Here is a 15,166-nt window from a genome sequence, read left to right as displayed (position 1 = left end):
TATTTTGTCAGGGAAACGTGAAAATAATAGGCTACCTTTGACGTAAGCATTGTTCAAATTTGCTTTGGAGAATCTCGCTCACCAGTCAGAAAAGAGGTACTAAATTCAATAAGCACCCAGGTGTTACGCAACATATGGGCTAATTAAGTTGTAGCATCACTTGGGACACCTCAAAGGCAAAAACCGTACGCAAGCAGTATGTCCTCCGCAAATAACATGATTGTGACTTAATTGTGACTGACTCACGGCAGAACATGTGCCTGAGCCTCAAGGAGAGGAGTCAAGGAGACAGGACTGAGTAAATCTGGATGGATGGAGCTCACCTGCCCTCTGTTGGTCAACTGTCGGTCATCTAAAATTTCCTGGAGCAATAAAGAGTATGATTTCAGTATTTACTCGATCTTGAGCCACTATACCAAAACTGAAAATGTACAAACACAATTACTGCATAACTCTTCATGCTATTCACTCATCTTGAGACTTTGGCCGAGATTCAATCAGATCAAGCGTTAATGTCGATAACCGAGGTGTAACTTGTGTTGGAGATGTCAAATCGGTGAGCGGCTGTTCTAGATCATTTTCATGAAGCCACACCCGTCCCACTTGTGTTAGAAGTTCAGAACGAGAAAGTGTGGGCCATATGGAAATTACACTCCAAATGAAAATCATTAAACAAAATGAGGACTTCTATCAGCCTAGTCGAGGTGTAAATTACATCTCACATTCCAGTGTTCGAACTTGTAAACAAGGCTTCATGGGGATTTATCTCAATGACAACGTCCGCTTTAGGTATGTGGATTTGACAACTCTAACACAGTTGGACCACCCAAAAACCGCTATGTGGATGTCGGCTAAATAACTTCACGCTATGCCCATACTGTTTACAAATGAAGAAAGTATGACTGACAGATAAACAGTTATTGTATCTTTATTGAACATTAATGCCTATGATAAAGCTCTCAATGTATGAACTCTAATAATATAGTATAAAAATTAAAAAAGTACAAATAAGTCATTGTAAACATCCATAACAAGATAAAAGCAACAGTTTATCATGTCAATATTTCTTCAGCACAGTATAATGTGTTTTGATAATGTAGTGTGTCATACTGTTTGAAAACCATGCCTCCAAACAAAAATACAATTCAGAACAAATCCCAAACAGCTGGGAAAAACCTTGTTTTTTCCCCCCTGGAATTAATTACACTGAACAAAAATATAAAACGCAATGTGCAACAATTTAAAAGACTTTACTAAGTTACAGTTCATATACAGAAAAGCCCTAATCTATGGATTTCACATGACTGGCAATACAGATATGCATATGTTGGTCACAGATATCTTTAAAAAGAAAAGTAGGGGCGTGGATCAGAAAACCAGTCAGTATCTGGTGTGACCACCATTTGCCTCATCTCTTTCGCAAGGAGTTGATCAGGCTGTTGATTATGGCCTGTGGAATGTTGTCCCACTTTCAATGGCTGTGCGACGTTGCTGGATATTGGTGGGAACTGGAACACGCTGTCGTACACGTCAATCCAGAGCATCCCAAATATGCTCAATGGGTGAAATGTCTGGTGAGTATGCAGGCCATGGAAGAACTGGGACATTTTCATCTTCCAGGAACTGTGTACAGATCCTTGCGACATGGGGCCGTGCATTATCGTGATGACGGCGGATGAATGGCGCGACAATGGGCCTCAGGATCTCGTCATGATAAAAGGCAATTGTCTTCGTTGTCCGTAGCTTATGCCTGCCCATACCATAACCCCACCGCTACCATGGGGCACTCTGTTCACATTGACATCAGCAAACTGCTCGCCCACACGACACCATACACGCTATCTGCCATCTGCCCGGTAGTTGAAACCCGGGATTCATCTGTGAAGTGCACACTTCTATAGCGTGCTACTGGCCATCGAAGGTGAGCATTTTCCTACTGAAGTCGGATGCGGCGCCGAACTGCTGTCAGGTCAAGACACTGGTGAGGACGATGAGCACAAAGATGAGCTTCCCTGAGACGGTTTCTAACAGTTTGTGCAGACATTCACAGTAAACCCACAGTTTCATCAACTGTTCGGGTGGCTGGTCTCAAACGATCCCGCAGGTGAAGAAGCCAGATGTGGAGGTCCTGGGCTGGCGTGGTTACACGTGGTCTGTGGTTGTGAGGCCGGTTGGAAGTAATGCCAAATTCTCTAAAATGACGTTGGAGGCGACGTATGGTAGAGAAATGAACATTCAATTCTCTGGCAACAGCTCTGGTGGACATTCCTGCAGTCAGCATGCCAATTGAACGCTCCCTCAAAACTTGAGACATCTGTGGCAAAACAGCACATTTTAGTGGCCTTTTATTGTACCCAGCACAAGGTGCACCTGTGTAATAATCATGCTGTTTAATCAGCTTCTTGATATGCTACACCTGTCAAGTGGATGGATTATCTTGGCAAATGAAAAATGCTCACTAACAAGGATGTAAACAAATTTGTGCACAACATTTGAGAGAAATAAGCTTTTTGTGCGTATGGAACATTTCTGGGATCTTTTATTTCAGCTCATGAAACTTGGGACCAACACTTTACATGTTGCATTTGTATTTATGTTCAGTATACTTATTTCATACAAAAACAGCCAAAATGGCTTAATGCAAGTCCATATTTTCAGGGAGGGTACAAAAAAAGAAATGTACTTGATCAAACAAAAAGAAAGCCATCAAAAACAATGTAATTAAAAACTCTGGCCTAAAATGGCCATTACAGTAAAAAAAATGTCTACACACAGGGAGGGCATCATTGGTAGAGGTTGTTGTAAGAGAATATGGAATAGAAAAACAGGCAAGTAACATGATGGATGAGGAGGAGATGTGGGCGAGTCAGTCAGTCTGCATATCCAATGCTGCCGATTGTGCCACACAACAGAAATCAAATGTAAATAAGAGAAGTTCGCCACAGGGCTTCTTAGATGCGGCAGAGAAAGGGAGGGGGGATATATGACACCAGGTATCGTAGCCTAGTGGCGGAAGCTACATGTGATGGTCAGTCCAGTAGTATGCAGTGCATTATATCCTGTAGAGGGGAGGGGGGGTGAGTAGTAGTAGTAGGGTTGCGGGGTGGGGGGGGGCGCTGATGAGCTCAATTAGGGCGTCCATGTTTGAGCTTGTCGATGTGGAACGTGAGTTTGAGGGCAGGCCCGAGCTTCAAGCCCATGTATTTCATCATCATGTCGCTGCGTAGTAACAAGAGGGCTTTGCCATCAATCTCCTGCAACACATAGGAGTGGGATAACATTTTCATTTGCTATGAAGGTTAGAAACTCAACAAAACACTTAAGAATTAAAAAATCCTTCCACTAAAAACAATGGCAAAACATACAGTGCACTGGGAAAGTATTCACACCCCTTGACTTTTTCCACATGTTGTTATGTTACAGCCTTATTCTAAAAGGGATTAAATCATTTCTTTCACTCATCAATGTACACACAATACCCCATAATGACAAAGTGAAAACTGTTTTTTATAAATGTTTGCAAATGTATTAAAGACAAAAACAGAAATACCTTATTTACATAAGTATTCAGACCCTTTGCTTATAAGACTCGAAATTGAGCTCAGGTGCATCCTGTTTCCATTGATCATCCTTGATGTTTCTACAACTTGATTGGAGTCCACCTGTGGTAAATTCACTTGATTGTACATGATTTGGAAAGGCACACACCTGTCTATATAAGGTCCCACAGTTGACAGTGCATGTCAGAGCAAAAACCAAGCCATGAGTTCGAAGGAATTGTCCGTAGAGCTCCGAGACAGGATTGTGTCAAGGCACAGATCTGGGGACGGCTACCAAAACAATTCTGGTCCCCAAGAACACAGCGGCCTCTGTCATTCTTAAAAGAAAGAAGTTTGGAACCACCAAGACTCAGGAGTGGCTTCGACACAAGTCTCTGAATGTCCTTGAGCTGCCCAGCAAGAGCCCGGACTTGAACCCAATCAAACATCCCTGGAGAGACCTGAAAATAGCTGTGCAGCGACGCTCCCCATCCAACCTGACAGAGCTTGAGAGGATCTGCAGAGAAGAATGGGAGAAACTCCCTAAATACAGGTGTGCCAAGCTTGTAGCATCATACCCAAGACTCTTGGGAAGACTCTAATCATTGCTAAAGGTGCTTCAACAAAGTACTGAGTAAAGGGTCTGAAAACATATGTAAATGTGTTTTTTAAAATATTTTTTATAAATTTGCAAAATGTTTATAAAAACCTGTTTCTGCTTTGTCATTATGGGGTATTGTGTGTAGATTGAGGGGGGAAAAAACAATTTAATACATTTTAGAATAAAGCTGTAACGTCACAAAATGTGGAAAAAGTCAAGGGGTGTGAATACTTTCCGAATGCACTGTAAGTGTCCCTCTATGCTGAGTGTTCTGTCAGGCTGATACGTACATAAAGATACAATAGGATAGTACTGTTCTATTAAATTCTGTCGATACGTACGTGTTTTCTGAAGAGATTTGCGTGGGGGGCCAGTAGGGGGTCTATGTCTCTGATGAACTGCATGACGTCCTTCACCGTCCACAGGTTGGGGTCCTGGCCACTGGGCCGAGGGCTCTCTCTGAAACGCTCAGAGCCTGTCGGATGGCGGGTCAGAGTAGAGATACAGAGGAACATTAGTCACCAATCACCAGTGGGGTTTGTTATTATGGGAATGATGAGCAACTCCATCTAAAGTGTTACCGAAAAGCCATACACAATCCATAAATTAGCTTGGCTAAAAATCAAATCAAATCCACTGGACAATATCATTTTTGCCTTTAATGACATGCACTGCATTAAAGATAATCCCCTACCTGAAGAGTTGAGATGTAGCAACTTGGTGGGGGACCGCAGGCCCAGAGGCTGCCCTGTCGAACCCGGGGACAGGGGGCTCTTCTTTAAGTGCTCCGACCCCCCTACACCGTTCACCACGAGGAAGGGCTCACCTGGAACAACATGGACAGGCGAGTCAATGACAAGGCCCAAGTGACACACCTGTAGCTTAACTGTAGTCAAACAGTTTGCTTCGCGGGACATTACTGGCTACACCTTGGGCTGTTGGCGGTGACCGTTGGTTGAGTCTGAAGTCTAAAGAAACATGATTGGAAGAAAATGTATTTCAGAAGAACGGAATACGAGTCGGCATACTGTATGTTATCTGGCTATGCTCCATGCCATAGGCCGTAGTTTCGTTCACTTAGCTGACATGATACAAGCTGCTGATGAGCGTGCCTTTGGGACAACTACATTTAAAATAGTCTAATCTTAGACTCAGCAGCTTGTATGTGGCTTGTATGCAATTTGTATTCGTGGAGGCCTGGAAGTGCTAAACGTGTTTCTCTTAATTACCGTGAGACCGGCAGACTTTTGCATTACAAAAACAGGCTGACCTCCAGTCCTAGCTACACCCTAAAATAAGAGTTTTTGTTTGTACACAAATGTTTTCCCATTTCTTTGTCCCATTAAAGGTGCATGTTTCTATTTTTATCAATCAAGTTATTTCAAACGAAGCGTTAAGGATTTCCCAAGGGGCTGTACCTTCCGAGGAGAGGCAGAGGTTTTTGGCCAGCTTGTGGGGGAGGGGGCTGTAGTAGGAGTCTTGAAGGAACCGCTTGGAGCCTCTGCCTGGGCCCGTCGTGAGGCCCTCCCTAAAACTTCTCCTTTCTGGCGAGAGTCGTAACAGAAAAGAAAAACAGTGAGGAGTGAAAAGCAAATACCTACATACTTGACTCAAACCGACACGGTTACAACGGTGAAAAGGTCAAAAAGAAACAGGCAACCCTTTTCTGTCCTGAACCAACAGTAAAGTCAAGGTTATGCCCCAGTACAGTGTGTGTGCTGACCCGGGTAGGCGTGGCTGTCGTAATGCAGGCCCCCTCGGGGGACGGGCTGGCTGCCAAACAGAGGGTCACAGTAGAGGTTGTGACAGAGTTTCGCCAGGAAGCGCAGGACGTACGTGACGCTGTTGAACGTGGGCAGGGTGAGGGTATGGTGCTGCTGGTCAAAGTGGGCTGCATGGGACACAGAGGGCAAGGGTTCGGCTCAGACAGCCAATTCCTCACATTTAGCAGCAACGCCAAGTGAATAGGAGATATAGAGCTTTGGTTTGATCAATTACAGGAAAAAAAGGATCTACCAGTCTGTTTTAACAACTGGTCCTGATGTAGTGCACAGGGAGGCTTGAAATAAATGAAAGAAAAATCATATTTCTTAAGGAAATGCAAAGACTCTTTGATTATCTCTAGAACTAAACTTCTAATAAAGCTTATAGAGAGCATAGCCCATACAGAAAGCAGGTACCTGTCCTTACCTGATATGACCTCTCCTCCGTGACCTGGCTTGAGGCAGGAGAAGACAGAGCTCTGGTTGTGGGCACAGTCCACACAGGCCTGGACACACTGCTGTAGCACCGAGGAAGCCCGGCCAGGACCAAAGTGGTCGGGCAGCTGCTGCACCCGCCGCCCGTCCAAGTGGGGTCCCACCTTCCCATACTTGTTCAGGTATACACACACTGTGGGACACGTAGGTAGATGCAGGCAGTCACGCACACAAACACAGAGGCATCTAACATTCAGCGTGTATACCACTCTGGCTGAAAAAGGCAGATTTGACTTAATGCTCCAAACATATTTAACAATATTACATTTTCATCAATGATTGACTCACAAGGATGACCGAAGGCATTACAAGTATTCATAATAAAAGTTGCATTGCGCTCCACAGAAATCCATACGAGTGTTAATTGTAGTGATGAAGTACTACTTTGTGTGCGTGTACCTGTTGCAGCATGCAAGGCCGCGCTGGGGATTGTGGCGTTGTCCAGGGGCACCGTGCTGGTGTCTGGCTCTGGCATACTGCTGTTGGGGGAAACGGGCACGGGGTTGGGCACCACCCGCGGTTTTCTCTGTTCACACAGACACACACATATACACAACGTTTAGTGGGGTGGTATGCGCTCATCCATAAAAATAAAAAAACACTTGTCCCAGGTGCTGGATTAGTTACATTGTACCTAAACAAATAAAATTGTGTGTGTGTGTGTGGTTACCTTGCTGCCGGGCTTGGGCCCTCTCTTTTTGGGGATCTTGATGGACTCCACTTGACCCTCCTGCAGGGCCATCCTCTGGGCCCAGTTGGCTGGCAGCCTCCCTCTGGGCCGGGACATGGGTCGCCCTGGGCCTGCCATGACACCCTCCAGCCAGCCTGCTCTCTTCGCCCAGCCCATCTAAACACAGAGGAGGAGCGAGAGGACAATGTTAGGCTTAGGTCAACCCCTCTAGATGTCAATTAGAGGGCAAACATGACTTTTCTCAGTAGCAGTGGAATTAGAATATAAGCAAATTCTTGACTTTAGTTCAACTTTTGACCAATAAGGTCATTATTAGAAAATAGTGTTTGGGTGCTGCGACACAGGATTAAACATCCAACCCTACTCCATCCACCCTTCCCAACCATCACTCCCCAACCCGGGTCCTTGTTCTGTACCTTACTCCCCGGTTTGGGGCCTCTCTTCTTGGGGACCTTGATATGCTCCAGTCCCTTTCCGGGCAGGGGGGCCTGTGTTCCTACTCCGGCCCCCTTCTGGCCCCAGGGCCCTGTCAGCTTGGCTTTTCTGCGGCCTGGCTTGCGTCCCCGTTGGCCAGGCGGCTGTCCTGGCATGGGGTGCATGGCTGTTCCCTCGCTACCGTCTGAAAGGCAACCGAGGGTCTTGGGTAGCACTGCTGTCCCCAGAGACAGAAAGAGCGATAGGGGAAGTGTAAAAAAAAATAAGGTTCAAATAGGATGTTAAGGAATCAAACAAATGCAATTTATCCTCTAGCCTAGAGATCAATATATTCATTGAAGTTATATGTCATTCATTATTTCCTTCATTCATTAAAATGCAGCCTGACAGGAAACAATGAATGTCAGATTCAGGAAGTAGCATCAAAGTAACACATAACCGACCAGGAAAGAGCAGCGACTTAATCAAAATCATGACAGACTCAATGACATAAACAGCCAGTGATCAAGTGATAGGCAATAATTCCTCTAACAACACAACACAGCAGGAGTGGTAGACCCGGCCACACACACACAAGTGCACATAGACCTAGACAGCTTTTGTGTTAAGGAAGGCCATGGTGACCCAGTTTGCGTTCAGCTGCGGAACAAAGAGTGTTATGCACTCTTACTGCCCTGCCTTCATAGAGAAGGATGAGAGACAGACAGAGAAAGAGTGTTGCCAGGACCACAAATACAAATTCCATCTAGACACCGTTGCCCGAGAGCACACAACAAACTATTCCTGTCTTGGCTTAAACATCAGCACCACAGGCAACTTCCATAAAGCTGTGAACAATCTGAGAGGCAAGAAGGGCCTTCTACGCAATCAAAAAGACACAAAATTCAACATACCAATTAGAATCTGGCTAAAAATTTTGAAGCAGTTATACAGTGCCTTCAGAAAGTATTCACACCTCATGACATATTCCAAACGCTGTTGTGTTACAGCCTGAATTTAAAATGGATTACATTTAGATGTTCTGTCACTGGCCCACACACAATACCCCATAATGTCAAAGTGGAATTATGTTTTGCTAAATTTGTACTAATTATTACAAAAATGAAAAGCTGAAATGTCTTGAGTCAGTAAGTATTCAACCCCTTTGTTATGGCAAGCCTAAATCAGTTCAGGAGGAAAAATGTCCTTAACAAGTCACATAATAAGTTGCATGTGTGCAATAATAGTGTAACATGATTTTAATAGACGATATCATCTCTGTGCCCCACACATACAGATAATTGTACGGTCCCTCAGTCGAGCAGTGAATTTCAAAACGAAGATTCAACTATAAAGACCACTGAGATTTTCCAATGCCTCAAAGGGCACCTATTGGTAGATGGGTAAAACATTATTATTATTATTTTTTAAATATTCCTTTGAGCATGGTGAAGTTATTAATTACACTTTGGATGGCGTATCAATATCCCCAGTCACGATTTTCAAACCTTCCATAACAAAACCATCACCTAGAGAGAGATGAACCTAGAGAAGAGTCCACTCAGCAAGCTGGTCCTGGGGCTATGTTCACACACAGAGCCCCTGGACAGCAACACAGTTAGACCCAACCAAATCATGAGAAAACAAAAAGATAATTACTTGACACATTGGAAAGAATTTACCAAAAAACTGAGCAAACTACAATGCTATTTGGCCCAGAATACCTGACCACTGAGACTGACCCAAAATTAAGGAAAGCTTTGACTATGTACAGACTCAGTGAGCATAGCCTTGCTATTGAGAGGCTACCGTAGGCAGACCTGGCCCTCGAGAGAAGAAAGGCTATGTTCACACTGCCCACAAAATGAGGTGGAAACCGAGCTGCACTTCCCAGCCTCCTGCCAAATGTATGATCATATTAAAGACACATATTTCCCTCAGATTACACAGACCTCTGAAGAACTAAAAAACAAATCACATTTGTATACATTAAAAAAAAAAACGTTTATAAAAAAACGTTTTTATACGTTTTTTATAAACTCCCATATCTATTACATATTTATAAACTCCCATATCTATTACATATTTATAAACTCCCATATCTATTACATATTTATAAACTCCCATATCTATTACATATTTATAAACTCCCATATCTATTACATATTTATAAACTCCCATATCTATTACATATTTATAAACTCCCATATCTATTAAATATTTATAAACTCCCATATCTATTACATATTTATAAACTCCCATATCTATTACATATTTATAAACTCCCATATCTATTACGTATTTATGAACTCCCATATCTATTAAATATTTATAAACTCCCATATCTATTAAATATTTATAAACTCCCATATCTATTAAGTGAAATACCAGTGTGCCATCACAGCAGCAAGATGTGTGACCTGTTGCCACAAGAAAAAGGGCAACCAGTAAAACACAAAACACCAATGTAAATATAACCCATATTTCTGTTGATCTATGTTCCCTTTTGAACATTGTTACAACTCTGTACATAGCCATAATATAACATTTTAAATGTCTCTACTCTTTTGAAACTTTTGTGTGTTTAATATTTACTGTTCTTATCTGATTGTTTATTTTACTTTTGTTTATTATCTATTCACTTGCATTGGCAATGTAAACATACAGTACGTTTCCCATGCCAATAAATATAGATATCAATGGCCCAACTTGCAATGAGTGATACAAAGCAAACAACTCAGTTCACACACACACAATAAAAGGGCGAGACAAACAAATACAGACCTTGCACAACAGAGAGGCTCCTTGTAGTACACACCCTTCCGTTCTTAGGGGCCAGGCCAAGTCTAAATCACACACTGCCTAAAGTGTACGAAGCAACGACGATGACAATATGTGCAGCGTGCAAAGTTACACATGAATGCGGACACTCGCACTAACACATGACTTGGCCTGTGGGGCAATATACCAGACTTGGGTTCAAATACATGTGTATTTGACTATCTGTTATTTAAAATACCTTTTCTGTGTATTTGAGTATTTTCAAATACACAGCTTAAAACAAGTACTTTTATTTGAGTATTTGAACGGTTATTTGCACAAAAAAAAAATACTCTACCAAATTGTAATTGATAGTATTTCCAAATACTTATTTCAAACACTATTTTCAAATACCTGGGTTAAAAGCATGGGAGTGTATTTTCAAATACTTTCCAAGAGTATTTCCAAATACATTAAAATATTCAACTTGTCTTTTCAAATATAATATATTAGAATACTTAATTCACTTACATTTGAGTCATTTAGCAGATACTCTTTGAAGAGGTAGGGTTTCACATGTTTACGGAAGAAAATACAATGCTGTTCTAGGTTCAGGGGGAAGCTGGTTCCACCATTGTGGTGCAAGGACAGAGAAGAGCTTGGACTGGGCTGGTGGGGGCTGCCAAGAGACCAGAGGTACATCGAATGTATGTGAAAGTAATTGAGACATTTGAAATGGTATTTGAACCCAGGTTTGTAAAATACACACACCCATAAATGGCACGCACCGAAAACGTCTGCAGGTTACAATTATACTCATGTACACATCAGTATCAGATACAGTGCCTTTCATAAGTATTCACCCCTACTTGGATTTTCTTCACATTTTGTTGCGTTACAAAGTGGGATTAAAATGGATTTCTTTTGTCACGATCTACACAAAATACTCATTAATGTCAAAGTGAAAAAAAAATTCTATAAATGTTTACAAATGAATGAAAAATAATTACAAAAACATCTTGGTTATACAAGCATTAATTTGTTATGGCAAGCCTAAATATGTTCAGGAGTAAAAATGTGCTTAACAAATCACATAATAGGTTGCGCAGACTCATTCTTTGTGCAATAATAGGGGGTAACATGATTTTTTGAATGACTACACCATGTACACTACATAACCAATAGTATGTGGACACAAACTCGTCGAACATCTCATTCGAAAATCATGGGCATTAATATGGAGTTGCTATAACAGCTTCCACTTTTCTTCCAAAGGCTTTCCACTAGATCTTGGTATATTGCTGCGGGGACTTGCTTCCATTAAGCCACAAGAGCATTAGTGAGGTCGGGCACTGATGTTGGGCGATTCGGCGCTCGAATTCATCCCAAAGGTGTTTGATGGGGTTGAGGTCAGAGCTCTGTGCAGGCAGTCAAGTTCTTCCACACCGATCGACAAACCAAGTGTATGGACCTCGCTTTGTGCATGGTGGCATTGTCATGCTGAAACAGGAAAGGGTATTCCCCAAACTGTTGACACAAAGTTGGAAGCACAGAATTGTCTAGAATGTCATTGTATGCTGTAGCGTGAAGATTTCCCTTCACTGGAACTAAGGGGTCTATCTCGAACCTTTGAAAAACAGCCCCAGACCATTATTCCTCCTCCACCAAACTTTACAGTTGGCACTATAAATTGGGGCAGGTAGCGTTCTCCTGGCATCCGCCAAACCCAGATTCATCCTTCGGACTGCCAGATGGTGAAGCGTGATTCATTACTCCAGAGAATCCGTTTCCACTGCTCCAGAGTCCAATGGCGGCGAGCTTACACCTCTCCAGCAGGACGCTTGGCATTGCGCATGGTGATCTTAGGCTTGTGTACGGCTGCTCTGCCATGGAAACCCATTTCATGAAGCTCCCGACGAACAGAGGCACTTTTGGAACTCGGTAGTGAGTGTTGCCACCGAGGACAGACGGTTTTTACGTGCTATGCGCTTCAGTACTCGGCAGTCCTGTTCTGTGAGCTTGTGTGGCCTACCACTTCGTGGCTGAGCCGTTGTTGCTCCTAGACATTTCCACTTCACAATAACAGCACTTACAGTTGACCGGGGCAGCTCTAGCAGGGTAGAAATTTGACGTACTGACTTGTTGGAAATGTGGCATCCTATGCCGGTGCCACGTTGAAAGTAACTGAGCTCTTCAGTAAGGCCATTCTACTGCCAATGTTTGTGTATGGAGATTACATGGCTGTGTGCTCGATATTATAAATCTGGCAACAACGGGTGTGGCTGAAATAGCCGAATCCCCTAATTTGAAGGGGTGTCCACATACTTTTGTATATATAGTGAATGTACCTCACACACTCAATTATCTTTAAGGTCCCGCCGTTGAGTAGTGAATTCTAAGCATAGATTCAACCAAAAGACTAGGGACCACTTTTTTACAAAGCAAAGTCTGAATATCCCTTTGAGCATGGTGAAGTTATTAAATAGGCTTTGGATGGTGTATCAATACACCCAGAACATGTGCAGACCAGCTGGCTGGAGTGTTTACAGACATATTCAATCTCTCCCTATCCCAGTCTGTTGCCCACACTTGCTTCAAGATGTCCACCATTGTTCCTGTTCCCAAGAAAGTGAAGGTAACTGAACTGAATGACTATCGCTCAGTAGCACTTACGTCATCATGAAGTGCTTTGAGAGGCTAGTTAAGGATAATATCACCTCCACCTTACCCCACACACCCCCATCAGACCCCCAATGCAAAAAGAAGGAAGTTACCCCACCTAAATAATGCAAAAGTTACATTTTAACATTCATGAGAAAAGACAGTCGACTGATAAAGCAGGCAGCGGACAATTTTGTGGTGCTGAAGCGTAAAGCTGCGACCGCAGCGCAATCAATAGGAGGTGAACAGCGCCTGGTGTTGAAATTATAGCCTAGCTAACTTGTTCTGCAAGTGGCTCACAGGAATAGATAATCTTCAATTTAATTTGACTTTATAAACAAGAGGGTTTAATTGCAGCCTATTTCTTCCGAGCCTTACATAAAATAACTTGGCTGAGGTAGACTATGGCTTAACTGCATCTTTCAGAAGAAAATTGAAGTGGGAGTTTTTCCAATTAGGCCTGCTTACAATGGCAACTTTACAAAAATGTAGCATCCTACATAAAACAATCATGTAAAGAAAAAAAAAGGTGATGTCTCCAAATGTCTGTGTCTGAATGTCTATCAGGAGTCTCGGGATAGCCTGCTCCTGTAATGACAGAACAGAAAATACTGTCAGTATGAGACCTAAATAGCCTAAGTATTTAGTATTTGCTGAGTCATATAGGCTACTAAGTTACTTACTCAATGGGAAAAGTTGCATTTCTCCTCGGACACGATCTTGTTGATGAATGAATGTGAATGAATGTGAGATTAATGTGATTTTGATGCGCAGGCAGTCCTCGATTGACTTGTGTGAAAGCCGGTTTCTGTCGTGAGTCTAGATTGCGTTCATAGAAGGACTCACAAGTGTAAGTTGATCCAAACATTGTTAGCACATAAAATGCAAGTTTATTTATTGTGCTGTACTCCTCTGAGCTTGCCAACCAAAACGCACTCAGGGACTCGGTACTCCTGATTCTTCAACGTGCGTAAGCGCAGCCTTCCAGATGAAAAGTCCAAATCGATCTACTCAAGCTTCCTAGTAAAGACCTCAAGTTTTTCCACCATGTCCACGACTGTTTTCCATCTTCCTCGTAACTGCAGCTTTAACCCGTTTAAAGTGACAGAACAGATCAGCCCAAAAAAGAACAGAGGATAATTTTTTTCCAGAATGTGAAGGTGGTCAGCTGCTGCACATATTTAGCTTTTTCTGAGAAAATCGACAACCTGGTCATGCAGCTCACAGAACCGCTCCAGCGCTTTTCCTTTACTCAGCCAGCGATTCTGTCACAAGCTTGCGGAAAAGACGGTGTTGGATGCTTACTTCCAGACAAACAAAACACCTTCTTTGCCCGCTTTGAGGATAATACAGTGCCACCGATGCAGCCCGCTACCAAGGACTGCGGGCCCCTCCTCTCCTTCTCCGTGGCCGACGTGAGTAAGACATTTAAATGTGTTAACCCTCGCAAGGCTGCTGGCCCAGACAGCATCCCTAGCCGCGTCCTCAGAGCATGCGCAGACCAGCTTGCACGCGTGTTTACAGACATATTCAATCGCTCCCTATCCCAGTCTGCTGTCCACACATGCTTTAAGATGGCCACCATTGTTCCTGTACCCAAGAAGGCAAAGGTAACTGAACTAAATGACTATCGCACCGTAGCACTCACTTCTGTCATCATGAAGTGCTTTGAGAGACTAGTCAAGGATCATATCACCTCCACCCGACCTGACACCCTAGACTTCAATTTGCATACCGCCCCAATAGATCCAGACGATGCAATCGCCATCACACTGCCCTACCCCATTTGGACAAAAGGAATAGCTATATAAGAATGCTGTTCATTGACTACAGCTTAGCATTCAACACCATAGTACCCTCCAAGCTCATCATTAAGCTTGAGGCCCTGGGTCTCAACCCCGCCCTGTGCAATTGGGTCCTGGACTTCCTGACGGGCCGCCCCAGGTGTTGAAGGTAAGAAACAACCTCTGATCCTCAACACTGGGGCCCCACAAGGGTGCGTGCTCAGCCCCCTCCTGTACTCACTGTTCACCCGCGACTGTGTGGCGACGCACTCCTCCAACTCAATCATCAAGTTTGCAGACGACACAAAAGTAGTCGGCTTGATTACCAACAACGACAAGACAGCCTACAGGGAGGAGGTGAGGGCACTCGGAATGTGGTGTAAGGAAAACAACCTCACACTCAACGTCAACAAAACAAAGGAGATGATCGTGGACTTCAGGAAACAGCAGAGGGAGCA

General features: G+C 43.3%; 1 protein-coding gene across 11 annotated transcripts in view; it reads right to left on the bottom strand.

Moving 5' to 3' along the window:
- Positions 1-912: 912 nt before the first annotated feature.
- Positions 913-15,166, bottom strand: part of LOC139563915 (polycomb protein SCMH1-like) — a 40,421-nt gene continuing 26,167 nt past the window's right edge. For 10 of the 11 annotated variants that reach the window (XM_071382927.1, XM_071382936.1, XM_071382938.1 and 7 more), the window contains 9 exons: positions 7,506-7,741; positions 7,069-7,245; positions 6,798-6,924; positions 6,331-6,531; positions 5,864-6,031; positions 5,559-5,684; positions 4,835-4,966; positions 4,482-4,615; positions 913-3,254 (listed from right to left, as the gene is read on the bottom strand). In XM_071382927.1, the coding sequence (XP_071239028.1) occupies positions 3,126-3,254; positions 4,482-4,615; positions 4,835-4,966; positions 5,559-5,684; positions 5,864-6,031; positions 6,331-6,531; positions 6,798-6,924; positions 7,069-7,245; positions 7,506-7,741 (1,430 nt within the window). In that variant the 3' untranslated portion in view covers positions 913-3,125. The remainder of the gene's footprint in view (positions 3,255-4,481; positions 4,616-4,834; positions 4,967-5,558; positions 5,685-5,863; positions 6,032-6,330; positions 6,532-6,797; positions 6,925-7,068; positions 7,246-7,505; positions 7,742-15,166) is intronic. The other variant, XM_071382935.1, reaches the window with a different exon arrangement.

The sequence above is a fragment of the Salvelinus alpinus genome, chromosome 35, assembly GCF_045679555.1.
Source record: "Salvelinus alpinus chromosome 35, SLU_Salpinus.1, whole genome shotgun sequence".
Taxonomy (NCBI): Eukaryota; Metazoa; Chordata; class Actinopteri; order Salmoniformes; family Salmonidae; genus Salvelinus; species Salvelinus alpinus.
Note: the sequence above shows the minus strand (reverse complement) of the source record. Positions and strands in the feature narration are given on the sequence as shown.